At 47.6% G+C, this 26071-nt stretch overlaps 1 protein-coding gene across 1 annotated transcript in view; it reads left to right on the top strand.

Annotated features, from left to right (window-relative positions):
- MEIOC (meiosis specific with coiled-coil domain) overlaps positions 1-26071 on the top strand; it is a 1038655-nt gene that overhangs the window by 728226 nt on the left and 284358 nt on the right. Inside the window, exon 6 of the mRNA XM_086923891.1 lies at positions 7894-8028. Coding sequence (XP_086780017.1) covers positions 7894-8028 — 135 coding nt within the window. The remainder of the gene's footprint in view (positions 1-7893; positions 8029-26071) is intronic.

The following is a 26071-nucleotide window of genomic DNA, read 5'->3' as shown; positions in this document are numbered from 1 at the left end:
TCGCAATTTTGCGAAATTCGCAAATCTGCTAATCGGAAACTCAGGTGCAGCTTGATGACATCACAACCAGGAAGTGTGACTACCCATGCTGCACCTGAGTTTCTGATTCACAGTAAGAGAGAAGGAGTGGTGGAGAGGGAACACTGTATTGGATGAAAGAATGCAGGACACAGTAGACATGCCCAGCCAGGTCACCCCCCAGCAGCAGCAGGCTGACAACCAGAGGAAGAGGAAACAAAAATTCTCAGAAGCAGAGTTGGAAGTTCTCATCCAAGAAATGATCACAAGCCATGAGCTGCTGTTTGGTAAAAAATCACTGAGGGTGCCTGAGACACGGAAGAGGCGCATATGGGCAGACATACAACAAAAGGTGAGTGCTGTTGGGGTAACACACAGGAGTGTGGAATACTTAAGGAAGCTCCGGCACGACATGCGCCAGCGCTCCACGGAGAAGGTGGCTGCCAGGTTGGAGCAAGCCAGGAAGACTGGTGGAGGGACCTCAACTGCCAGTGACTCAACATCTTTGAAGGAGCTGGTGGAGGGAACCCTACTTCCTGAAAGCGTCATGGGCGTCGCCGACCTGGACAGCTCCGATCCCCCGGGGCCAGGACACGGTAAGAGGCATGCCATCACACCCCTGACCCCCCCCCCCCCCCCCCCCTTAAACTACCCCCACACACCCAGCAGCGACCCTGGGGCAGGACAAAACTAGAAGGCCAGTGCAGGTACACAAGCACTCACTGCAATTCATTATGGGAGATGTAGTCATATGCACATTACAGTGGTGCAGTTACACCTAGCCAATCCCCAAATGCATGTGCACATCATGAAAGGATAAAACAAGATACATGTAATCCCAACAAGTGAAATTTAATAATTGTCAAGTGCAAGTCAGAACATAAAATAAATGTGTGCTTTTACGTCCACAGCATCAACTGCAAATCAGGCAACAGGCATTAGGAGACAGGGCAATTCCCCTACCAGAACAGCGACTGCGCAGGAGGATGAAAGTGAGGACGAGGCTAGCCTAGTGAACCCCCCCCCCCCCCCCCCAAAGCGCCGCAGGAGGAATGTTGTCTAACCACTACCCCCTTTGGGGGACGAGGGCCAGGACACTGATGGCGATGGCCAAACTAATACCATACAGCCAGAACCACAAAAGCGCCCTCGTGCAGATCCAATGCCAGAAGTCCCAACCAGGTGCAGGTCCAGTACTTCCAGCAGTGCAGGTGATCCAGGGGATGGGTCTGTGTTTGCCGGTCTTGAGCTGAACATTTTGCAGGCACATCGCCTGCAAGCAAAAAATATAAAGTCACTACAAAGGAAAGTCAAGGCAGGCTACAGGAGCATGAAATGTGCCATGGAGGCACTCTGTGCCGAACTCAGGGCCTACCGTGCAGCCAGGCGTAGGGAGATGCAGCGCTTGGACTTGTACATACGGGCGGTGAACCGCCTGTCCTCTACCACCAGTGTTTTAGCTAGGCACAGCATCTGCATGCTGAGCGAGGTGGCGCACAACAGCCAGGACGTGGCAAGGGCCCTGCTCCAAATCACTACGGCTGTGGATGAGCTGCGCGCAATCCGCACTATTGGGCCAGGAGTCCTGACTCCCACTGATGAGGACACCCTATCAGGAAGGAGCAGCTCCACCCCCTATCCCCCCCCCACCCACCCACCATGGATAGGCGCCGTAGTGGCCGTAACAGTAGAGCTGGTGGCCCAAGTGAGGGAGGCACTGGGCATCCCCAAACAGGGGCTTATTCTTGACAGTGCCGCTTGTGAGGAGATATACATGGGACCACAGGATGGGTGCAGCTACCCACTGCACATGGACACTTGCCCCTGATGGGAGACTTGCACTGTGCATGAACATGTGCTGGATATTTTGATGGACATTGTGTGTCACGCTGCCTGTGTGAAGTTAACAATCCTAATGTTAAGGAATAAAAACACAGTCTGACAATTGATATATAGCATTGTCATTTTCTCTTACCTAAAAATAGTTGCGCGTGATCTTATCCCGCCTCTGGCTCCCAGCAGCTGCACCAACTACACCGGCTGGCATGCGTCCTGGAGCTGGCCCTTCCACATCTGATGTGTCCGATTCACTGACCTCCACCGGTGTGCCTTTCCTGGTGGCGATGTTGTGCAGCGTGGCACATGCTGCCACTATCTTGCAACAGGTCTGTGGGTTGTATTGCAGTGCCCCTCCGCTCTTGTGTAGGCACCTGAATCTGCTTTTGAGTATCCCAAATGTCCTCTCAATTATGGCTCTTGTTGCAATGTGGGCGCTGTTGTACCGACGCTCCGCTGCATTGGCTGGATTGAGGTAGGGCGTCAGTATGAAGTCACGGACCGCATACGCACTGTCACCTGTGGGGAAGGTGGTATATGGTTAAACACTGTCCTGCACATGCTATCCTTAACAAGTGTGGACTCTGTTCAAATGCATTTACCTAGTAGATAGCCCTCGCCAAACTCCCCACTTGTGAGTCTACGGTGTATCCCACTGTGGCGGAAGATGTAAGAGTCGTGCGTGCTGCCAGGGCAACAATGTCCGGGATGATGTGTTTGGCATCACACACCACCTGTATGTTCAGGGAATAGTAGGATTTGCGATTCCTGAACACGTACTCATTCTGGGAGGGGGGGGGGATATTGCAACGTGTGTCCCATCTATACATCCGATGACGTGGGGAAATTGGGCTATTTGATAAAAGTCCTGTTTGGTCTGGTCTAGTGCCTGTGGGGTGCTTGGGAAGTGAATGTGGTGATGCAGCCTCTGTACCATGGCATCAAGGAACGCTTGGAAAAAGCGCGAAAGTGCACTCTGTGACACCCCTCCTACAGAGGCAATCACCCCCTGGAAACCAGATGCCAAGAGGTGGAGTGAGCACAGGACCTGGATGTGGATGGGGATAGAGTGTGTCCTGCGTGTGGGATGTTCAAGGAAGGGTTTGAGTTCATCAATTAAATGAAGGATGCTCTCTTCATCCAGCCTCTAGTGTGTATGAATGTCCTCCTCAGTGCGCTGGAAGATGGTAATGCGCGCACGGAATATCCTCTCCTGGCGTCTCCTCCTCTGTGCAGCAGCTCTGAGTCGCAGCCTCGTGGCTATCACGTAAAGCCCAGCCATTGTGGAAAAAAGTCTGTTGCATTGTGGGACTCCTTATATAGTTTGAACCTGGTTACCACCTGCTCCCACTTGGTGTTAATTGCGATTCTCTAAAATACGAATTTCTTAAAATCGCTAATTGCGATTTTTTCATACATTCCATAGCGATTCCTTATTTTGCGATTGCCCCATTTGCGAATTTCGCTAACTAAGGTAATCTCAAAATAAGGAATCGCTAGGGAAATTGCAGAATCAGGCTCTTGCATCGTAAGGAATCGATATTTTAGAGATTTCTTATTCTTCTACGTGATTGTGCTTCATACATTGGGTTTAGCGAATTTTTTTATTGCAAACGCTGTTTTTAGCGATACGCAGCGTTTGCAACTAAAAATGTGCTTGATACATATGGCCCATAGTCTCTGAGAGAGATGACCTATCACATCAATCTCCTTGAGCTAAGAGCAGTAAAGCTAGTGTTGAAGGCTTTCTTCCCGTCCTTCAAGACGCAATCCCTGCTTGTTCAGGCAGACAACACGACAACTATGTACTACCTCAACAAGGAGGGGAGAACAAGGTCCACACCTTTATCTCACGAGGCTCAAGACAATTTGGAATTCCCTGATAGCCAAAGGTAGAACAAGGTCCACACCTTTATCTCACGAGGCTCAAGACAATTTGGAATTCACTGATAGCCAAACACTTGTGGGTCACTGTGACTCATCTCCCAGGTGTTCACAATCTTTCAGCAGACTCCAATAGCAGAGTCCTGTAAGAAAACCATGAATGGGTCCTTCACGGCGACTTTGTTCAAAACATCTTCAGAATGTGAGGGGCACCAAACATCAACTCATTTGTTTCTGAACAAAACAAAAAATGTCTAGACTTTGCCTCGAGGTACATCCAACCAGGGACACAGGGGAATGCCCTTTGGATCACCTGGTCCTGAAAATGTCTCTACCCCTTTCCTCCAATCTCCTTAATCCCATCAGTTCTCAACAAAATGACTTACTCGAGAGCCAGACTGATCTTGATTGTTCCGGAGTGACCATGTCAGTGGTGGTTCATGGACCTTCTTCACTTCATTGGTCGGAGCATCCACATCTCAAGCTACCGTGCAGACTGGATCTTCTCACGAAATTCGGAGGTCAGATGGTTCACCCCAATCTCTCCTAATTGAGTTTGGCAGCATGGCACCTGAGCTAGTTTTAGTCTGAGCATCTGAACCTTCTATAAGAATGCATGAACATTCTCAAAGAGGCAAAACAACCATCAACATGTTCAGCCTTTTCATTCAAATGGATATGATTTTGCATATAGTGTTCCAACAACAACGTGGATCCAACAAACTGTCAAGAAGATGTCATTCTTCCATACATAATTCATTTGGCCAAATCTGGCTCTCAATTTTCTTCCATAAAAGTTCATTTGGCAGCTCTTATTGCCTACAAAAAGCGTCCTTTACAAACATCTTTTTTCAACATTCATGGTATTGAAGGATTTTTAGAAGGGTTGGTAAAGGATTTCACTCCGATATGGCGCCCATCTCCTCCCTGGGAGCTCAATATCCTCCATGGGAGCTCAATGTAGTCCTCTCTTGCCTCATGCAGACCTCTTTTGAGCCCATTCACAAATTGTCCTTGCAGCATCTCCTTTCAAAACCGCTTTCCTCATAGCGATCACATCAGCATGTAGGTTTAGCGAGATCCAGGTATTGTGCTCTCAAGAACCATACACCATTTTCATTCCACTAAGGTAGTGATGAGGACTCACCCAAAATTCCTACCTAGAATCATTTCGGAGTTTCACTTCAATCAGACAAATTCCTTGCCTACTTTCTTTCAGCACCCTTCCACACTTGCCTAAAGGACCCTCCATTCTCTAGATGTTAGGCGAGTTTTAACGTTTTTTCTGGACAACCCAAGAATTTTCCGAAAGTCGGACCAATTGTTTATAAACTACCCCGGTCCGTACAGGTCTAACCACGTCCAAACATTCCATTTCCTGATGGATTTAATCTTGCATTCTATTATGCTACAAGAAAGGAAACAAGGTTTTTTCTGATTGACCTAAAGCTCTGCTTTGCTAATCCCGCTTTAATAAGAAATGTCCCTGTAGGTGAAATCTGTAAAGCATTTACATAGACATCTGTTCACACGTCTACCAAACATTACTGTTTGAATTTAGATACTCAAGTAGTTCAGGCCTCCCTGGGAAATGTATTTGCTTGATTTGGTCGAATGGGTGTTGCCCTGTCTTGATGAGGATGGGCTTGCTACTGTATTCAGTGCTTATGACTATCAATGGAGATCCCCTAACAGATAAGGAATGGTTTCTTACATGTAATCCCAGTTCTCTCTTTTGAGAATCGCCATTGAAGTCATAAGCAACCGTCCATAATCGATTATTGGACCTATCTGATACTTCCACATCTCATCATAAAGAACTGAAGCAATTGCCACCTGCTTTGCATGATGGGAATCAAGTGGTCTCTGGGCCCTTAGAGGCACAGACACTGTTTTTACATTAACATAATGGCAGCCTATAGGGCTACATTGTCCTTTTTCCTTAATCTTTCTCTTTTTAAAAAGGGGTTTGTGAAAGAGATTTTAGCATTCTACCAAAGTATGTGGCCTTAAATACACATATACATTGGTATTCTTACCCTTTAAAGAAATCTGAAGAAATTGGTCATAATAGCGGTCCCTATTGGATTCACAAAGTTCTTGTCTCAAGTGTTACTACAGTCCTTCCTGAAGAAATGCGAACAACTACACTTAAGAAGACATATCATGAGAAAGTGCTCCGGGATACCCTGCACGTGGGCAGGACTATTCCGTTTTCATGACTTCAATGGAGATTTCCTTGAGAAAAAACTGGGATTACAGGTTGCGGAATGATAATATAAAGGATGGTAGTCTCGGGAGGGCATCTAGCCCAATTGGCTACATTAGAAGTCAGTGTAACACATTACTCCATCCATCATCTTGTTGTGTTTGTTTTGTTTGTAATAAGTGGACATGGGTATGCCCGGACGTGGGTCCCCTGCGCTCTTTGCCACTGGATTCAAGCTAGCCTGGCTGATGAGGGGTGATACTCAGAAACCTGTCCTAGGATGCTTGTTTCCGGTCCAGTGAGGACCTGGCCTGGCGATTCGGGCTGGACTGTTCCCAGGAGGAGCAGGTTCAAGACTGATTTGCATAAGACTGCGTCCAAACTGGGGTGGCATGATGAACAAAAGAGTGGTGGATTAAACCCAGATCTCTTGACTCGGGGTGAGATGTTGAAAGGTTTCAGCATTCTGCCATCATTTTGTTGTGTTTTCTATGTTCGCCCTAGGTAGCCAAGGGTATGCCCAGGCGTGGGCCCCTTGCTCGCTTTGCCACTGCATTCAAGCTGGCCTGGCTGATGAGGGGTGATACTCCAAAGAGTCCCAGGAGGCTTGTTTCCAGTCCAGGGAAGACTTGACCTGGCCTGGCAGTTCATGCTGGACTGTTCCCATGAGGAGCCGGGTCAAGACTGATTTACATATGGCTGGGTCCAAACTGGGGTGGCATAGTGAGCAAAAGAACAATGGATTAAACTCAGAGCTCTTCTTGACTTGGGCTGAGTGGTTGAAAAGTTTCAGCACTCCTCTCGATCATCTTGTGTTTACATTAGAAGTCAAACCATGTGATGGATAGGCTACATAAACTGCTGATATTCTAACAATGATGACTAAGCACTTCGACTGGTGATTCCCGGCCTGACAAATTTAAATAAGGCAAGCATGTGAATCGAAGAAAGATATGGATGCTGGAGAATTGTACTTGAATATAAGTAAGGTTTATTGTCCCTCCCTTCTGTCTTCTTCCTTATGAAGCACTCCAGCTAAGGTTCTCAAAATTAAGAATGCTCAGATGAGAGATATTCACCTTTCCTAAATGCTATACTTCTGAAATCTTGAACAAAGTGAATTAGACCCACTACGTTGTTATCTTACCTTCAAAAGAGCCCTAGAAACTTAATTGGTGGTGCAATCTATTGAATATGTACCTTTCTCGCTATCAGGATCCTTCTTAGCCCCAAGATCCCAGCATTGGATTTATTCTGCCCTCAGTAAATACCAATATAACATTTATTCCTTTATTGTTCAGAAATGGTTTGGGGTGAATGTAATATTTTTAATTTAAATTCCACCATGCCAGTTTACATCTCAAAAGGATTCCAAATTATTCTGTATTTCTAACTCGTTCCTCTTTTTACCACTTTGCATAGGGTTGTTTCTTTATTATTTAAATGTTGGTTTATTTGTATGAACATAAACACGTAAATAAAATAACTTGTTAAATGATAAATATATTGTTTTACAGATTTTTACTTTTAGCTTAGTGGTTCTTAAAATGTTGGTATTTTGCTATGATCAAAATATATCTTGAACACTGAAATAAAAGCGCTCTCTGTTCATGCTGAATTCCAAATGCACTGTTTTGTGTGAATACAAGAGACTATTTGCTGCATCTTTGGAACTATTGAAAGGCAAAACATAGTAATTGCCATTATATATATATAGTTTACTTTAGCATATTCAGAAGCAACATTGATAGTACTATTAAGTTGCTTGTGAAGCTTTTTATTAAGAGTAGGTAAATTACTTTCTTGCATAGTGCTAGTGTGAGTTTTACTTCTTTATATACTTATAAAATGCTATATTCAGCTAATGCATAGAGAATCTTGTTGTTTTCTTCGATTATGCTTTGCATAGCTGCACATCTAATATATTTACATACATATGTTGTCAGGCTGAATCAGCTCTTGCCAAAAACTATCCAGGAAAAAAAGTTTCCAGTACTAACAACACACCTATTCCAAGACTGACTTCAAACCCATCAAGGGTTGATCGCCTGATTGTGGATCAGCTTCGTGAACAAGCTAGAGTAAGTAGAATACAGTTTCAACATATCTTGTGAAAGTTCAGAGCTGCTGACTCGGGATTTGGGTATCCATGTTCGAGTCTTGGCATCAGTGCAACATCCTGTGATTCTGGGCAAATCACTTAGGGCCATATGTAGGTGGCAAAATACCGGTCGGTAACGGCCGATTTCGGCCGTTACCGACCGGTATTTGTAATTCCAGATGTAGGGGGGCAGAAAATTACCGATTCTGTATATTTACCGAATCAGTAATTTTACCGAATCTGTAAATTACCGAATCGGTAAATGTACAGAATCGGTAATTTGGGATGTAGGTGGCACTGGAAACAGTGCCACAGGCCCTTAGAAATTCGTTATTTACCATGAAATACAATGGCATGGTAAATAACGAATTTCTGTGTACATGCACATCTGTGCATGTACACCTGTGCCATGTGGCGCACATACATGCCCTAAGGGCATGTATGTGTGTCACATTGCACACAAGCCAGAATCAGGGGTGCAACAGGGTGTCAAAGTGACACCCTGTCCCCCTTGACAAATCGGTAAAATTACCGAATCGGTATTTACCGATTCGGTAATTGCCATTGATTCCTACGATTTTACAAATGTGGATTTTGCAGCATGTGTAAATGGGCGAAACATGGCACAACTAGATTCGCGGGTCCAGATGGTGTTTCCTTCGTCATCAAGAGCAATATCAATTGTACCACTAAATTTGTAATTTATGTCATAGAATGTGAATGTGGCAAATTTTACGTAGGAAGCACCATCAGACCATTGAAAGAGAGAATGATGGAACATATAAGGGCAATAGTAAATTGTGATCCGAAATACCCTGTGGCCTTACATATAGCTTCCTGCCAAAAGGACAGGACCAATAAAGTGGTCAAATTCTTTGGCATAGACACAGTCTCTCAGGATATTAGAGGGGGCAACCGCGAACTGAGACTTAGACGCACAGAGGCAACCTGGATCATGCGTCTTAAATCTGTGGAACGGGGACTCAATTATGATCAGGAGATGCAATATTTCCTGGGAAATTGAACTGCATGAACTGTAACACATGACAATTTATGTAATGACCAGTGTTTCAAGCATTATATGAATTGTGATATCATGAACTTATTATTACCACCCCTTCATGCTAGAAAAACTCTCCTGTACCTTGTTGTAAATAATGTGTGGTTTTGTATTGTCCCACACGTGGCAGTCTGTGTTCAATTGATGTATATACAGAAGAGATGTGGTATAATTGTTTTGAAATTTAGACATCCACGTGTGACTGGGACAGGCACCTGTAGTGTGTTGATGTTCATTCACGGTGCTCACGCTTAAGACTCACCTGGGGGATCTACTTATTTCTCCCTTTAGTTACGCCGCTAATTTCGCCTCGACTATATAATTTTAAAAGGAACCAGATACTCTTCTCATTATCTTTATTTGCGTTTGACCGATTACGAAATCGGCATGTTACATATATGGTACAATATTCATATATCTACTCTCTCCTGTCGTATTGTTGACGCTTCTCACTAATCGATAACATGACCAGCGTTTCTGACTCTTTGAAATGCTTAATTAATGGTTATGATGTAGACCGACTACCTCCGGGGACTCATTGGGAATCCAACATGGAGGCGTCCCAAACTGCAACAAACGGTCTAGTCTTTTAAGAATATTACGTGGAGACGTCTTTTTAACGTCTCCTGAGACCCGATCACGTGTCCAAACAGGAACACGGCTCGGGGGTCCAGACGCGATACACACCCCTCGCCGCTCCACTGCTTGATACAGGTAAGCAGTTCCTACAACACGGAAAGCACTCTGCCTTTTCAGTGTTAAAGACCGCCTGTCCAAATACGAGGAGCATGACTCCAATTCTATTTTTGTCCATTTACAGCGTGGGGCGCACAATTATGTGAGAACCTACAACGTTACATGCGAACTATTCCCGCCATAGGTAAGCCCACACACTGTGGTACCAAATATACCTTGATACAGTTAAACATGTGAATGGGACTAATGATAATTATGGCTCCCATTTTTGCAGAACAAACACTCTGCTCGACGTGGGCGGTAGCCAACTTTGGATATTAATAATTAACTGAGACCTCCGAGACTGAGGATAGAATACATTGTCATCCAATGTAAGTGCATTTTGAACTGTTTTGCTCCATATAAGAACCACACTGGGGGCATAGATGAATGACACCGTATTGAGTTTTAAGGGGAGAAGAGTAGGGATCATCCGCATGACGATTATGCCGGCTGTGTAATAGGTCCTAAACGCAGTGTTTTTATGCAAATAATATTTTGAGTCGAAGCTGTGGACGCTACATAGACAAACTAGATCTATGAAATGGCTGTATGCATAGTATTTTGATATGCCGACTTGCTCATACTTACCCAGGTTACTTAATCTGGTTACAGAAACGTATCTATCTACAGACATACTCATACCGAGTATCCTCACGGTCAAGGGCCCGGCTGGGTTGGAATTAGCACCAGCTGAGCGGTGAGCCATAATTTCTTTATTATCTCACAGCCCCATCACGGTGTATTTTTCTGCCTTATTATATGAAGCCTGACTAGTAGTAATGAGGTTTCTCCTGTTTTTCGGTTTTGTTCCTTTTTCTTTGTCGATTTATCAGACCTTATTTGACCTGGACACAGCCATCTAGGTATGTTACATGAAGGGTCAGAGTCTCACATCAGCCACAAACCTCACGTAGCATGATGTATGAATGGGCCGCACACAGATAGATCACCTTATAGTTAGAGACTCTGTCTCTTTTGAGAATTATCCGAGTTCTTCTGGTGTCTTAATACACTTTTTCACTACTCACCAGCACGACTAGTGATAGATGATAATTCTCACACCTGCGACACGGATATGTTGGGGTGGCACCTAGGAAATAATTTTGTATCAATATACAATCACTGAAGTAGAGGCACAAATTAAGCATGCAAAGACCAGATGATCAGGTCTTTTTTGTATTTATACCCCTACGAGATACATGCTCCATTGTCAACTTTCTGTTCATTTCAGCCCTGAGGAATCGCGAGTGCGATGAAACACGTGTCGGCTGGCTGTTCACTGCATTAAAGACTCCAAGACTTACCCTTCATGAGAGTTTTTGTTTAGACACTTCTGTCATTTGTTACTTGTTGTTGTATATTGTTACTAAACATTGCATACCATTGAGTGCATCGGCAACTGAGTTCGTTGTGTAGGAGTAGTTTTCGCTGCTCTGTTTGAGTGGTTAAGGTTTCTCCACTCGCCGAATTTGCACCTGAACAATAGCTAATCATTATTGTGTGCGTACATACGGGCAGTGCACCCGGAGCGTTTACTGATCCAAAAACCTTCAGAAGCCATATAGAAAATACATATAAATATATATGTATAAATATGTGGAACATATAATTACAGCCTAAAAAAACATTTTCTAACTGGAAAAAATGCCGCAAAATTACATAAATTAGTGTACATACAGTAGTACCCTTCCAAACCCTAAGGAAGAAAGAGCAGAAAACATTTTGTATACAACAATGCTTTATTGCCATAGGAAAACCTGTAATTGCAGGCATTTGCCAGTAGGCTGCAGTAGAGTATAAAGCAAACAGAGAAAAACTGACACCTTGCCTTTAAGGCATTAGAGTAGGGGTACCGTGCCTTTAAGACCTGAAGGCAACCCCCTGCTCCCATGGTGCACCACAGGTGACAGTTGGGTCAGTTCTTTTTTCCGGCTCCTTCTGTGAGGATCCTGGAGCTTGAGCTCTTCAGTTTTCAACTGAAATTGGTTTTTGAGAGAGTTTTTCTCAGATATTCGACATTTTTTGAACAAATAAGGCTTCTGATTTATTTTTCTGTGGTAACCCATAGGAATTTCCTGTCAGAATGCCTGCTCTTTTTAGGAAATGTCCTTCTTGTGACAAAAAGATGGCTAAGAATGATCCACACTCTGTGTGTATTGTGTGTCTTCCATCTTCACACATTCCTGATCAGTGCCATCATTGTAAAAAATTTAAAAGTCGGACTCTTCGCGACAGGGAGAGGATTCGACTTCATGCCATGCAGGAGATGGACAAGAGTCACCAGGTGGGTGCTTCCCCAGTCCCTAGATCGTCTCCTACAAGCAAGCATGCCCAGAAACGGCGTCATTCCACCTCTCCTGTCTCCCGAAAGAGGAATGAAGGTCGAAGATCTCCGTCGTCGTCGAGGACGCCGTCGAAAAGGCCCAGATCATCTTCACGACGTCGAAGATCTCCGCCGCAGTCCAGTAAGTCGGCGTCGAGGCACCATGCTTCGGGCTCGAAGTCCATGGTTGCTACTACTTCTAAGTCTCCGTCGACGTTGAGGCTTCCGTCGACGTCGAGACACTCTCCGCCACCCCGGGAGGGATCGGCGTCGAGAGTTAGGACGGCATCTAGGTCGCCGCTGGCAAGCGGGCCGCCGTCGAAAGGGACTGTCAGATCCCATCCTTCGATGTCAAGAAGGTCGACGCCGAGGCGACGTCAGGAAAGGTCGCCGTCGACTCGACGTCGAGGAAGATCATCGTCGAGACGACGTCGAGCAACGTCGTCGACTCGACGTCATGATGATCGAGGAAGATCGACGTCGAGGTCTCCGGTTCGACGTCAAAGAAGATCGACGTCGAGGTCTCCTGTTCGACGTCAAAGAAGATCGACGTCGAGGTCTCCGGATCGACGTCGAGGCTCTCAGTCGGTCTCTTCACGGCGTGATTCAAGACACCGCTCAACGCCGTTAGTCACCCAGACTTCTTCGACGTCGAGGATCTCTCCGTTGAGGGATAGAGTGACTGCAGAGGTGGAGTCACCGGGTTCAAAGTCTTCAGGAGGAAAATCTTCATCTCCTGGCTTGAACATTGTGCAGGTTTCTCCAGAATCTACGCCCAAATCAGGGGACAGCTTGATTTCTTATCCTCAAGGGGCTGAATCTGGACAGAGTAGTCCGGGCTCGAACTACTCCCGTACATACTCACCTTCTAAGGCGAAGACTCCAGCTAGACCAGCTAGATCTCCTCGGAGTCCCAGGAGGTCACCCAGACCGAGATCGCGAGTCAGATCACGTTCTCCAGTGCGGTCAAAGACTCCTGCCAGATCTAAATCCCCAGTCAGGCCAAGACCAAGATCAAAATCTCCAGTCAGGCCAAGACCAAGATCGAAATCTCCAGTCAGGCCAAGACCAAGATCCAAATCTCCAGTCAGGCCAAGACCAAGATCCAAATCTCCAGTCAGGCCAAGACCAAGATCCAAATCTCCAGTCAGGCGAAGACCAAGATCCAAATTTCCAGTCAGGCCAAGACCAAGGTCTCCATCAAGACATCGGTCTAGATCTAGGGACAGTCACAACAGGAATCGTGACAGGTCCCATAGAAGGCGACGCACAAGGTCTTCCACAAGGTCGTCATCAACTAGGTCTTCTTACTGAGATTATTCTCCGACCTATTCCTCTACGCCACCTTCCCGAGTCTCTCCGATTGATGACCTCGCTACTTTCTCAGATGTATTAGTCAGAGGAGCAACAAAGCTTAATATCACGCTGACCACTCCAGTGGTTCCCACTTCCGTGATCTTTGACACCCTCCGACATCGTACAGCGCCCAGGCCTCTACTTCCCCTGGTCCCTGGCCTCCTAGAACCAGCTATGGCTACATTCCTCACATCAGCAGTGGTGGGATCTGTTCCATCTCGAATAGCCAAAAAGTATAAGGCCCCGGCAGAGGATCCCTTGTTCCTTCGATCGGATCCTCCTGCGGATTCTATCATTGTGGCGGCTGCCATGAAGTCCCATGCAGGCTCTACGTCTTCCTCAGTACCACTTGAAAAAGATAGCAAGCTTATGGACTCTTTTGGAAGGAAGATATGCAACACCTCCTCTTCCTTTATGAAGGTGGCGAGTGCCTCTGCCTTACTTGGAAGGTACGACAGATCTCTTTGGGACTCCATGACTCGTTTTACAGACAAGCTCCCCAAGGAAGATCGCCACGATTTCCTAGAGGCTTTGCAGGAGGGAGGCCTGGTAGCCAATCAGGTTATTAGCGCCGCAGTTGATGCCTCAGATCTTGCAGCTCATGGCTACTCAAGTGGCATTTGTTCTCGTCGGTCAGCCTGGCTCCGCCTAACAGGGCTCAAACCAGATGCCCAGAAGAAAATTCTGAATTTGCCCTTCAATGGGAAAACCCTGTTTGGTCCACACGCGGACAACGAAATGTCCAAAATGAAAGCTGAAATGGACACCGTCAAAGCTGTGGGATTAGAAAAGCGCAAGGAGTTCAAGAAACGCTTTCGCCAAGGTGACCGCAAGGCCTTCCAACAGAGGGTTCAAACCCCTCAGTGGCAGACCCAGTCGCAACAGAAGACGCAGTTCCAGCAGCGTCGGCCTGGCAGAGGAAGAGGTGGCAATACCAGACAGCAGTTCCACTCAAAGCAACCTCCTAAGCCCTGAGCCATTGCTTCCTCCAAGTCCGTTCACCACTCTGGTGGGAGGGAGTGTTTCTCATCATCTGACAGAGTGGCAATCCATTACAAAAGACAGATGGGTGCTGAGTATTGTGCAGCATGGTTACTTGCTGAGGTTCAAATCCCCTCCTCCTCAGCTGTTTCCCCAGTTGCAACATCTTCCACGTTACAAGACTCAATTGCTACAAGACGAAGTCTCTGTCCTTCTAGAGAAAATGGCCATAGAAGAGGTTCCCTTGATTCACAGAAATCAAGGAGTGTACTCTCGATATTTCCTGGTTCAAAAACGAGGATCTGTCGAGGAATACAGACCCATCCTAGACCTTCGAAGGTTAAACAAGTTCATACGAAAAGAAAAGTTCCGTATGCTGGCCCTGCACCAGATCTTCCCACACCTACATCAGGGGGACTGGATGTGTGCCATCGACTTGCAGGACGCCTACTTCCACATACCAGTGTCCATCAAACATCGGAAGTTTCTAAGATTTCAGATCGGACGTCGTCACTACCAATATCGAGTCCTGCCGTTTAGCCTGAAATCTGCACCTCGGACATTCTCAAAATGCATGGCGGTGGTGGCTGCTTTTCTCCGCAAAAGAAAGATCTTCGTCTATCCATATCTAGACGATTGGTTGTTGAAGATCTCCACTCCGTCTCTGCTTCAGAACCACCTCTCGTTCTGCCTCAAACTGATGAAGTCGTTGGGTCTTCACGTCAATCTGAAGAAATCAGTTCTCAACCCCTCCCAGCGGATCCACTACCTGGGTGCTTCTCTGGACTCACGTCAGGCAAGCGTGTGTCCTTCGGAAGAGAGGTTGTCATCTATGCTTCTGAAGGCTCGCCTTCTTCTGGACAATCAGGCCCCATCAGCCAGACAAGTGTCCTCTCTACTGGGATCGATGGCATCATGCATTTACATTGTGCTCAATGCTCGCCTTCACATGAGACCTCTGCAGCAAGCCCTCGAGGATCAGTGGTCTCAAAGATCGGATCAGTGGGAAGACCGAGTCATGCTTCCTCAAGGAGCCAGGGACTCGATCAGATGGTGGTTGAAACGATCCAATCTTCTACGAGGAGTCCCATTTCATCGCCCTCCTCCGTCTGTCAATCGTCACGGATGCCTCCCTCCAAGGCTGGGGTGCTCACATGGACCAACTCCAAGTTCAAGGCCTTTGGTCCGAGGTAGAGCAAGGCTACCATATAAACTTCCTGGAGCTGCGAGCAGTCCATCTTGCTCTCAAGTCTCTTTATCCTGCCCTGCGCACCAAACACCTCCAGATTCAGACGGACAACACAACAACGATGTTCTATCTGAACAAGCAGGGAGGCACAAGGTCAAGAGTCTTGTCTCTGGAAGCACAAGCCATCTGGCCCTGGCTCCTGGCAAGAGGCCTGTCCGTCGTGGCAGTTCATTTACCAGGCATTCAAAACGTCCAAGCAGACTGCCTCAGCAGAATCTTCGTCGAAGCGCACGATTGGGTGCTCAACGAGGAAGTGGCTCAAGAAGTTTTTCGGTGTTGGGGCGTACCAGACGTAGACCTGTTCGCAGACACGGACAACGCAAAATGCCCCGTCTTCGCGTCCAGGTTCCCCCAACAGGGATCACTGGGGAATGGCCTTTTGATCAGCTGGTCTCAAACGTTACTCTACGCCTTTCCCCCCCTGCCTCTGATCCCGGCAGTGATCCAGAAGTTCTACAGGACCAACACCAGAATGATCCTGATAGCACCAGAGTGGCCACGCCAGTGGTGGTACCCCGATCTCCTTCAGATGTCGGAAGTTCCTCACCGGCGCCTACCATGCCGTTCAGACTTGCTGACCAAAGACCAGGGGAGGGTGTTGCACCCCAACCTTCCTTCCCTTCGCTTGACGGCATGGCTCCTGAGGTCATCCAGTATGGACATCTAGACCTTCCAGCAGACTGCATGACTATTCTTAAAGAATCAAAGCGACCCTCCACTAGGAAATCTTACGCTTTCAAGTGGAAGAGGTTTTTCTTATGGTGTTGTGAACATTCTCTTGACCCGATACATGGCCAAGAGCAGGTGATTCTTCCATACCTTTTACATTTAGCAAGATCAGGCTTGAAATACCCCTCCATCAGGGTTCATTTAGCTGCCATCACAGCATATAGGAATTCTCCCAATCAGACATCTTTCTTCTTTATGCCTGTAGTTAAGGATTTTCTAGAAGGCCTGAAAAAAGTCTTCCCACCGGTGAGATCTCCCTCTCCTCCCTGGGAATTGAATATTGTACTGACTAAGCTGATGAGTGCTCCTTTCGAGCCCATCCATAAAGCCTCTTTGCAGCACTTGACCTGGAAAGCTGCTTTTTTAGTGGCGATTACCTCTGCCCGTAGGGTCAGCGAAATCCAGGCCTTGTGTTGCAAGGAACCTTACACAGTTTTTCATGCCAATCGGGTGGTTTCAAGAACACACCCAAGTTTCCTGCCAAAGGTGGTTTCAGACTTTCATATCAACCAGTCTATTACCTTACCTACCTTTTTTCCTAATCCTTCCACTCCCCCGGAGAGGTCATTACACTCCCTTGATCTCCGGAGGGTCCTGAAGTTTTACTTGTCAAAAACCCTGCATCTGAGAAAGTCTGACAGGCTTTTTGTTAACTATGGTAGTACTAATACTGGCCTGTCAGCTTCCAAACGGTCAATTTCTCGCTGGATTGTCTCCTGTATAGCTTTCGCTTATCAACTAGCCAACAAAACCTTGCAGGGTAGACCACATGCACATTCAACCAGAGGGAAAGCTTCCACTACAGCTCTCCTTCGTAATGTTCCTATCTCTGAAATTTGTAGAGCGGCAACTTGGCGGTCTGTCCATACCTTTACCCGCCATTATTGCCTGGACTCAGATACTCAGGCCGATGCCAGAGTAGGGCAGGCCTCTTTAAGGAACTTGTTTGCTTAAGATGTATTGTCAATATATGTCTTAGCGTTTCTGTGAAGTTTATTTACACTTCTTGCTCGTCCGCGAGACTTTGGGTATGAGCTTGCTAATCTATTCATAGATTATGACTATTGATGAGTATCCCCTGGATGAGAAGGATTAGTTACTTACCTGTAATCCTAGTTCTCATCCAGGGGTATACTCATCAAAGTCATAAGCTCCTGCCCACCTCCCCGGACGAGCAAAGTTACTAAGTTATGAGGTGTTTTATTATGGATCTCCTCAGGTGTTATTCACCTCCAAAAATAACTGACCCAACTGTCACCTGTGGTGCACCATGGGAGCAGGGGGTTGCCTTCAGGTCTTAAAGGCACGGTACCCCTACTCTAATGCCTTAAAGGCAAGGTGTCAGTTTTTCTCTGTTTGCTTTATACTCTACTGCTGCCTACTGGCAAATGCCTGCAATTACAGGTTTTCCTATGGCAATAAAGCATTGTTGTATACAAAATGTTTTCTGCTCTTTCTTCCTTAGGGTTTGGAAGGGTACTACTGTATGTACACTAATTTATGTAATTTTGCGGCATTTTTTGCCAGTTAGAAAATGTTTTTTTAGGCTGCAATTATATGTTTCACATATTTATACATATATATTTATATGTATTTTCTATATGCTCCGGGATCCCGCACATGGGCGGGGATTATTCATAGATTATGACCTTGATGAGTATACCCCTGGATGAAAACTAGGATTACAGGTAAGTAACTAATCCTTCCTATCAGTCACTCCTAATGTAGGCCTTAACAATCCTGAAGGCAGAGTGCTTGAAATCGTGTGAGATGGTGCTCTGGCATGAGCTGAGCCGTCTGCAGCTTGCGGAACCAAGTCCTAATAGCTGTTCCATGATAACGCATACCATATACTCTTAGTGCATTATAATCCTCGCGGTTATATGCTAACTCTGGTATTGCTTTATCAAAACATGTCGAGTAAGGTGTCATACGAATTGGAATACTAACCCCTCGCCAATTCTGGCGACGGGGTTAGCATTCCACCCTTCTAGAGGGACACGACATGGTAGTAACTGTGAACCCCGGTTAAAGTTAACTCAAGCCTCAGCTCCACAAAATGGATGCTGCCACCACAGACACGAGTCTGACCTCCTGCTGCTGGGAGTCCTTCCAGCGAGGAGAGCTTGGACAAAGGGTTTCCTGTCAGGGGCGGTGCTAGCACCATCCCAGACAGGGTTTTGTGTATCCGGGGTAGGCAGGGCTTTACAGGAAGGTGACTGCAAGTGGCACCCCGGTGCTCACTGTGCATAGGCCGGCTAGAACCAGTTCCAGGGGCACACCAGCCCCTGGCCTGGGGAAAGTCCGGCACGGGAGAGGGGTGTAACCACCCCCCTTCCTGGTCCCACCCCTAGGGCATGACCTAGTCGCGTACCCACCCCTTTCTTTAGGATAAAGGCAGGAGCGGGGACCCTTCCAAATTAGATCATCTTTGAATCAAGAAACTACTTTCTACGAAAAGGAACTCTTGACTCTTCTCAAGATTTCTCCCTTGTGGCTAAGGAGTAGTCACCCTGCATCCGCAGGCACCATCTAAGAACACTGCGGTTTGCTGCAAGTCCTTCCTCAGGAATCCGACCGACCAGCACGACGAGACCCGGCTTCCCTGGCACCTCTGACCTCTACCTACCTCTACAGCTAAGCTGAGAACCGTAGGTGCGACAAGACCTCGAGGGACCGGCCATCATCAGAACTGCACGACTTCTATCCAGCACGACCGCCGAGGGATCCTCTGGTGAATGCTTCGGGGTCCGAGAAGCCCCGACCCTGAGCAGCTCCAGCACCGAAGTCCAGCCCCCCAGCATCTCCACGATCTGCGTGGGGCCCTTCTGCTTTTTGGCTGCTCACCGCGTTGTCTGGCTACTAGCCCGCTGGCTTGTGGCCTTCCCGACGACGATCAACGACGACAACACTGCTGGTCTGGTTGCTCCAGACTGGCCCTTGCTCTCTTCCAAAAGAGGAGCACCCCGGACCCTCCTGGTCCACTCCAGACGCCATTTTAGGTCCACCGCGTGGGCTTGAATTTGCCAAGACTTGTTGCCCCAATCCTGGGTCCAGCGACGTCGACAGCATCATCCATCGTGGGACAGCTCGCACCTCCAGCCTGGTCGCCGACAACGCCTCCTGGTCCGTGAGACTGCAGAGCCCAGCGTCGCCCACTCACCTGGTCGAGGTGACTTCGCCCGGTGCCATCCTGGTGCCCACACAATCACTGGCTAGTGATTAAGAACTTAATCCCCTCTGCTTTCAGGTGTCATCCATCTTCGATCCAGGCTTGGATCACTCGAACAATCTTCACTGGTCGCCTGCCAGCAACTTCTTTCTTCAGGCTCCTGGTTCGTCAATGAGGATTCCCGACGTCTTTTCAGACCTATGCAGCTGCAGCCCCTGGGCTAGGTAACTTCGGCATTTCGGTGCCCCAGCATAGCCTCACTATCCAAGGGTCCAGATCCACTTTCGTTTTCAACCTACCTAGTCGGGTTCGCCCGAGAACACTAACTTTTGCTTTTACTAGCCTCCATAGACTTTGTCCCGCATCCCGCGTGAGAGTGCACACTCTGCACCCGAGTCCCCTAGGCCTCCTATTAGTAATCTGAAGGTTCAGTAGTCAAGTCCTAGCGATTCCAAAGCCTATCAGTCCAGTACTTACCTGCTAGTAATTTCGCATTCCACTTTCATAGTATATGGTTTTTCGTGCCCCTCGGGCATCTGTGTAAATTGTACAACTTAAAGTATTTTCGTAAGGGTTTTGTTGTGTGCTTAGTACCCTGTCCTCATAAAGAGTACAGGGCTGTTGTGATCTAAATAAATACACTGTTTTTTTTCATAACACTTGTGTGGTGTCCTTTCCCTTGGTGTTCAAGGGGTATATGTGATGGTATAACAGCTGGCTTAACACGCCCTCTAGAGTTTAGCCCGAAGACTGCTCGTATCCATGCTACTAGGATAGCTGGTCTATAAGGTTGACTTCTCTTCCAGGGGATCCTCATCAATAGTCATAAGCACTGAATATTCCCGCCCATGTGCGGGACCCCGGAAACAATATAAAAATATATATGTATAAAACACATATATCTCGCTCCACATATATGTATGTACATATATCATTTTTCTCACATCAATGCAGCCCCAAAACTGAGGCTAAACAATGCAAACACATATACATGAACTGCAATTAGTAAGGAATCAAAAAACACATTAGGTCAAAAAACCCTTGAACTTTGTGTTTTAATGAGTCAAACCACTCATAAATCCTGAAAATTGCTTATAAATAGACATTGTTAGCCCTCAGGCTGCATTGCAAAACAATATCATAGAAAATGAAACCATTTTCACAATAACTGGCCTTTTAGACAGCCCTGACCCCAGGCTTCCCATCATGCCTCAGGGGTGACAGTTAGGTCAGTTGTTCTTTCCGGCTCCTTCAGTCAGGACCCTGGTGAAACAGCTCCCTTTCTTTTTGACTTTCTGTCAAGAAAATACTTAGCTTTTACTAGATTTTTTGGCTTCACTCGACGTCTTTTAGACATAGAGTGCTGTTTGAACACTTATTGTGCTTAAAAAAGGTATTTTTCCTGTAAAAAATGCCTTCTCTCTTCAACAACTGTCCTTCATGTGGAAGGAAAAAGGCAAAGACTGACTCTCATTCAGTCTGTATCCTGTGTCTACCAGACTCTCATTCCTCTAAAACCTGTGAACACTGCCAGGTTTTATCTTCCAGGACTCTTAAGGATCGAGAGAGGATTAGAGCTTATGGACTTTCTGAGAGAGGAAGATCTCCCAAGAAGCAGAAAAGTCGGAAGACGCGGTCGACGTCGAGAGGAGCCCCGACTGGTTCGCATTCGACGTCGGGATCGGCGTTGGAGAAGCAGTCGGCGACGAAGAAGATGTCTTCAGCGTCTACTTCGAAGGTACCTCCGCTTCAGTCAGCGTCGAGGGACAGGTCGCCGTCGCAGCGGAAGAGCTCGACGGCGAGCCGTATGACGTCGAAACAGCATCGTCATGCTGTGACGTCGAGGCATTCTCCGTCGACGTCGGTCCATCGACGTTCGGGGTCGAGCCATCCTCCGTCGACGACTAGCCATGGTCGTTCGACGTCGAGGGAGCCTCTGTCGACACATCATCGGTCGACGTCGATGCAGCCAACGTCGACGCCTGGACGAGAGCGTTCGACGTCGGAGCGGCATTTGGAGTCGAGGCACGCCCAGTTGCCGTCAAATCAACGACTATCGGCGTCGAAACAGCCTCCATCGACGTCGAGCAGACAGCCTTCAACGTCGAAGGACAGCCATCGCCACCCGAGGTCGACGGGGAAATCACGGTCGACGTCGAGGGAGCGTCTTCCTGCTCGGCGTCGATACAACCACCGCCGAGGGATCAGCAAAGATCTAGGGAGAGAAGTTCATCGCAAACAAAGAACGTTACTCCTACAAAATCAAAGGAGGTGGTTCGAGACAAGGAAAGTGACTCATGCCATGCCCTGGAGCCACAGTTGGGTTCTCCAGGCTCAGCATCGGCTGTGGAGGTGGAACAATCTCCAGTGCAGGATCCCCCCGCCAAGAGACGGAGACTTGCAGAAGAAAGATCTCGCTCAAGATCTCCTTCTGGATCTCTGGTGAGCCTTTCCTCATCATCCTCATCATCTCGGAGATCCTCGAATGGACGGAGCGGCGCATCTAACAGGGGGAGGTCCGAATCACCTGCAAGATCGCAACAGGATCGAACGGAACGACCTCTACGGTCGCGTACACCTGAGAGGGATCCCGTCCACAAATCTCCTTCGGTTCATCTTTCCCCAAGGTGGAATAGACCTCTTCACCACTGGGCAAAGGACAAGGAGACGGCAGAGCGCCTAAAACGATATCGAGACCAACCTCTTCCCCGCAGAGAAAGGTCTCGTTCTAGACACTCAAGCAGGAGGCATTCTCGTCACAGAGAGAGATCTCGTTCCAAGACGCGTTCTAGCAGAAGAACTAGGTCCAGGAGGGCAAGTAGTTCTTCAAGTTCGTCGAGAACACGATCGCACAGGGATTACTCCCCGACTCTTACAAACAGTCCACGCTCAAGAGTGTCTCCAACTGAGGATATTTTCTCATTCCAAGATATCTTGGGCAGGGGAGCCCTGAAACTGGGAGTGCCGATGACAGCTCCACAAGTCAAGACGACTGTCATATTCGAAACCCTGCAACACAGATCAGCACCCAAACCGTTGTTGCCGCTGGTTCCGGGTATAATGGATCATGTGAATGAAGTCTTCCTCACTCCGGCAACGGTGAAGTCCGTTCCAGCGAGGATTCTCAAAAAGTATCGTCCTCCGGAAGAGGATCCTCTGTTCCTCAAAGCTGATCCCCCGCCAGATTCAGTGATCATTACGGCGGCTAGGAAATCCAATGCGGTGGCTTCCTCATCCACGGTACCTCCGGATAAGGACAGCAAGGTGCAGGACTCATGGGGGAGAAGGGTGTGTAACACCTCAGCCTCTTTCCTCAAGGTTTCTAACGCGGAGGCCCTGCTCGGCAGGTATGACAGGTCACTGTGGGACTCTCTTCAGAAATTTACCGCAAAGCTCCCTGAAGAAGACAGAAAGGACTTTGAGGAGGTTCTGATGGAGGGCAGTCAAGTCTCCAACCAGATTATAGGTTCAGCAGCAGATGGGGCAACTCTGGCGGCACATGGCTATGTGCACGGAGTAACAGCAAGAAGAACATCTTGGTTACGCCTCACAGCATTAAAACCGGAGGCTCAAGCAAGAATCCTGAACCTTCCTTTTTCAGGCACATCTCTCTTTGGAGCGAGTGCGGATGAAGAAATGCAGCGGATGAAGACCGAGTTAGACACTCTCAAAGCGGTGGGACTCGAGAAGAAAAAGGAATTTAAGAAGAAATCCCGTTCGAACAAGGGTTATTCGAAGCAGAGGGTTCAAACCCCTCAATGGCAGAAAGGCCAGAACCAACAAGGCCAACAAAAGACACAGTACAAAGGCAAGGGCAATTCCAAGGGAAATGGAAACCAGCGCCAAGGCAACAACTTCAATAAAGCGCAGCAGAAGCAATGAGTTTTCACTTCCCCCAGCGCCGTTACCCACTCCAGTGGGGGGAAGCATTGCGCATCACAGAAAAGAGTGGCAGTCCATCACCAAAGATCAATGGGTGTTGTCTACGCTGCAGAATGGATACTGTCTTCGTTTCCATCGTCTACCTCCGCACGTTTCCCCGATGTCAACATCAAGTCACCAGCTACAAAGGTTAAAATCAGAAGTAGCTACACTCCTCGAGAAAGAAGCCATCGAGAGAGTTCCGGTGTCACAGAGGGGGAAAGGAGTGTACTCGAGGTATTTTCTGGTCAGAAAAAAGGGCCAGAAGGAAGAATACAGGCCCATTCTGGACTTGAGAACACTCAATCTGCATGTACGAAAAGAAAAGTTTTGCATGTTGGCGCTTCATCAGATATATCCACATCTCAGGCAGGGGGATTGGATGTGTTCGATGGACCTTCAAGATGCGTACTTCCATATTCCAATACGGCAAGATCACAGAAGATTCCTTCGGTTCCGGGTGGGGACCTCTCACTACCAGTTCAAAGTCCTCCCGTTTGGGTTGAAGTCGGCTCCCAGAGTGTTCACCAAGTGTGTCGCAGTGGTGGCGGCAGCTCTACGCCGCAGGGGAGTCTTCGTATACCCATACTTAGACGATTGGCTGTTGAAAGGTCCAACTCCAGGCAATGTAAGGAATCAATTCAAGACATGCATAGAGCTTTGTCAACGTCTAGGCCTGCATGTCAATTTCAACAAGTCTGTCTCACAACCAACTCAGAGGATCCACTTCCTAGGAGCTCTGCTAGACTCCGAAGTAGGAAAAGTGTTTCCTTCGGAGGAGAGACAGTTTTCGATAGCTCTCAAGTGCCAGCAAGTTCTTCTCCACAGGACCCAGAAGGTGCGGAAGATAGCCTTGCTCTTGGGGTCGATGGCTTCCTGCATCTTCCCAGTACCGAACGCCAGACTTCGGATGCGTCCTCTTCAGCAGGATCTGGAGGACAAATGGGACCAACACTCAGATCAGTGGGACGATCGGATCACTTTGTCGGAGGTTGCTCAATCTTCCCTCCAATGGTGGACAAAGAGACAGAACATGCAGATGGGAGTTCCCTTCCATCACAGATGCATCATTGCAAGGATGGGGAGCGCACATGGGACCCCTACAAGTGCAGGGTCTGTGGTCTCCCAAGGAAAGCACTTATCATATCAACTTGCTGGAGTTGAGAGCGGTTCACCTGGCTCTCAAAGCGTTCCTTCCCTCGCTTCAAAAGAAAATGATTCTAGTACAGACGGACAACACCACCACGATGTACTATTTAAACAAGCAGGGAGGAACACGCTCAAGGACTCTGTCTCTGGAAGCTCAGCGCATCTGGCATTGGCTTCTAGCTCGCAAGTTGTCTGTTCAGGCAGTCCACCTCCCAGGAGAGCAGAACGTGAGGGCGGACGCTCTAAGTCGGCACTTCGAAGACAGAGAAGACTGGGTTCTCAACGACGAAGTGCTAGACGACATTTTCCAGTCTTGGGGTTGTCCTTCAATAGATCTCTTCGCAGACGACGAAAACACCAAATGCCCAAGCTTCGCCTCCAGGTTCTATCGACCAGGAACGAGAGGGAATGCTCTGTTAATGGACTGGTCGGGGCAGTTTGTGTACGCCTTCCCACCCCTTCCGCTGATCCCGAAGGTGGTGAGCAAGCTGAACCACTCGTGCACAGCGATGATCCTGATTGCACCCGACTGGCCGAGACAATGGTGGTACACAGACCTACTTCACCTATCAGTGTCTCCTCACAAGAGGCTTCCATGCAGGCAGGACCTGTTGTCGAAGATGAACGGGAGGATCACCATCCCAACCTTCCGTCACTGAACTTGGCAGCTTGGCTCCTGAGGTCATACAGTACGGACACCTAGGGCTGCCACAGGACTGCATGGCCATTCTGAAAGAAGCACGACGCCCTTCCACTAGACATTCGTATGCATGCAAGTGGAAGAGATTCTATATGTGGTGCATGCAGAATGGTCACAATCCGATAAAAAGTCAGGAAGAAGCAGTTCTCCCATACTTGTTGTACCTGACTAAAGCAGGTTTGAAGTTTAACTCCATTAAGGTGCATTTAGCCGCTATTACAGCTTATAGGCGATCACCTTCACAAACTTCTTTTTTTCAGCTTCCTGCAGTAAAAGATTTCCTGCAGGGTCTAAAGAAAGTGTACCCTCCTGTTCGGCCTCCTGCTCCGCCTTGGGAGCTGAACCTAGTCCTATCAAAATTGATGGGTTCACCTTTTGAGCCTATTCATAAAGCTTCTTTACAGCATATTTCCTGGAAAGCGGCTTTTTTGATAGCGATTACGTCAGCCCGTAGGGTGAGCGAAATTCAGGCCCTATGTACTAAAGAACCGTATACGGTTTTTCATCTGAACAGAGTGGTGCTTAGAACGCATCCTTCTTTCCTGCCTAAAGTGGTGTCTGATTTTCATGTCAATCAGTCTATCTCTTTACCCACTTTCTTTCCTAATCCCTCTACTCCAGCTGAGAGGGCGTTACACTCTCTGG

Source organism: Lissotriton vulgaris, chromosome 5, assembly GCF_964263255.1.
Source record: "Lissotriton vulgaris chromosome 5, aLisVul1.2, whole genome shotgun sequence".
Classification (NCBI taxonomy): Eukaryota; Metazoa; Chordata; class Amphibia; order Caudata; family Salamandridae; genus Lissotriton; species Lissotriton vulgaris.
The sequence above is the reverse complement of the archived record's forward strand: the minus strand, read 5'-3'. Positions and strand labels throughout refer to the sequence as shown.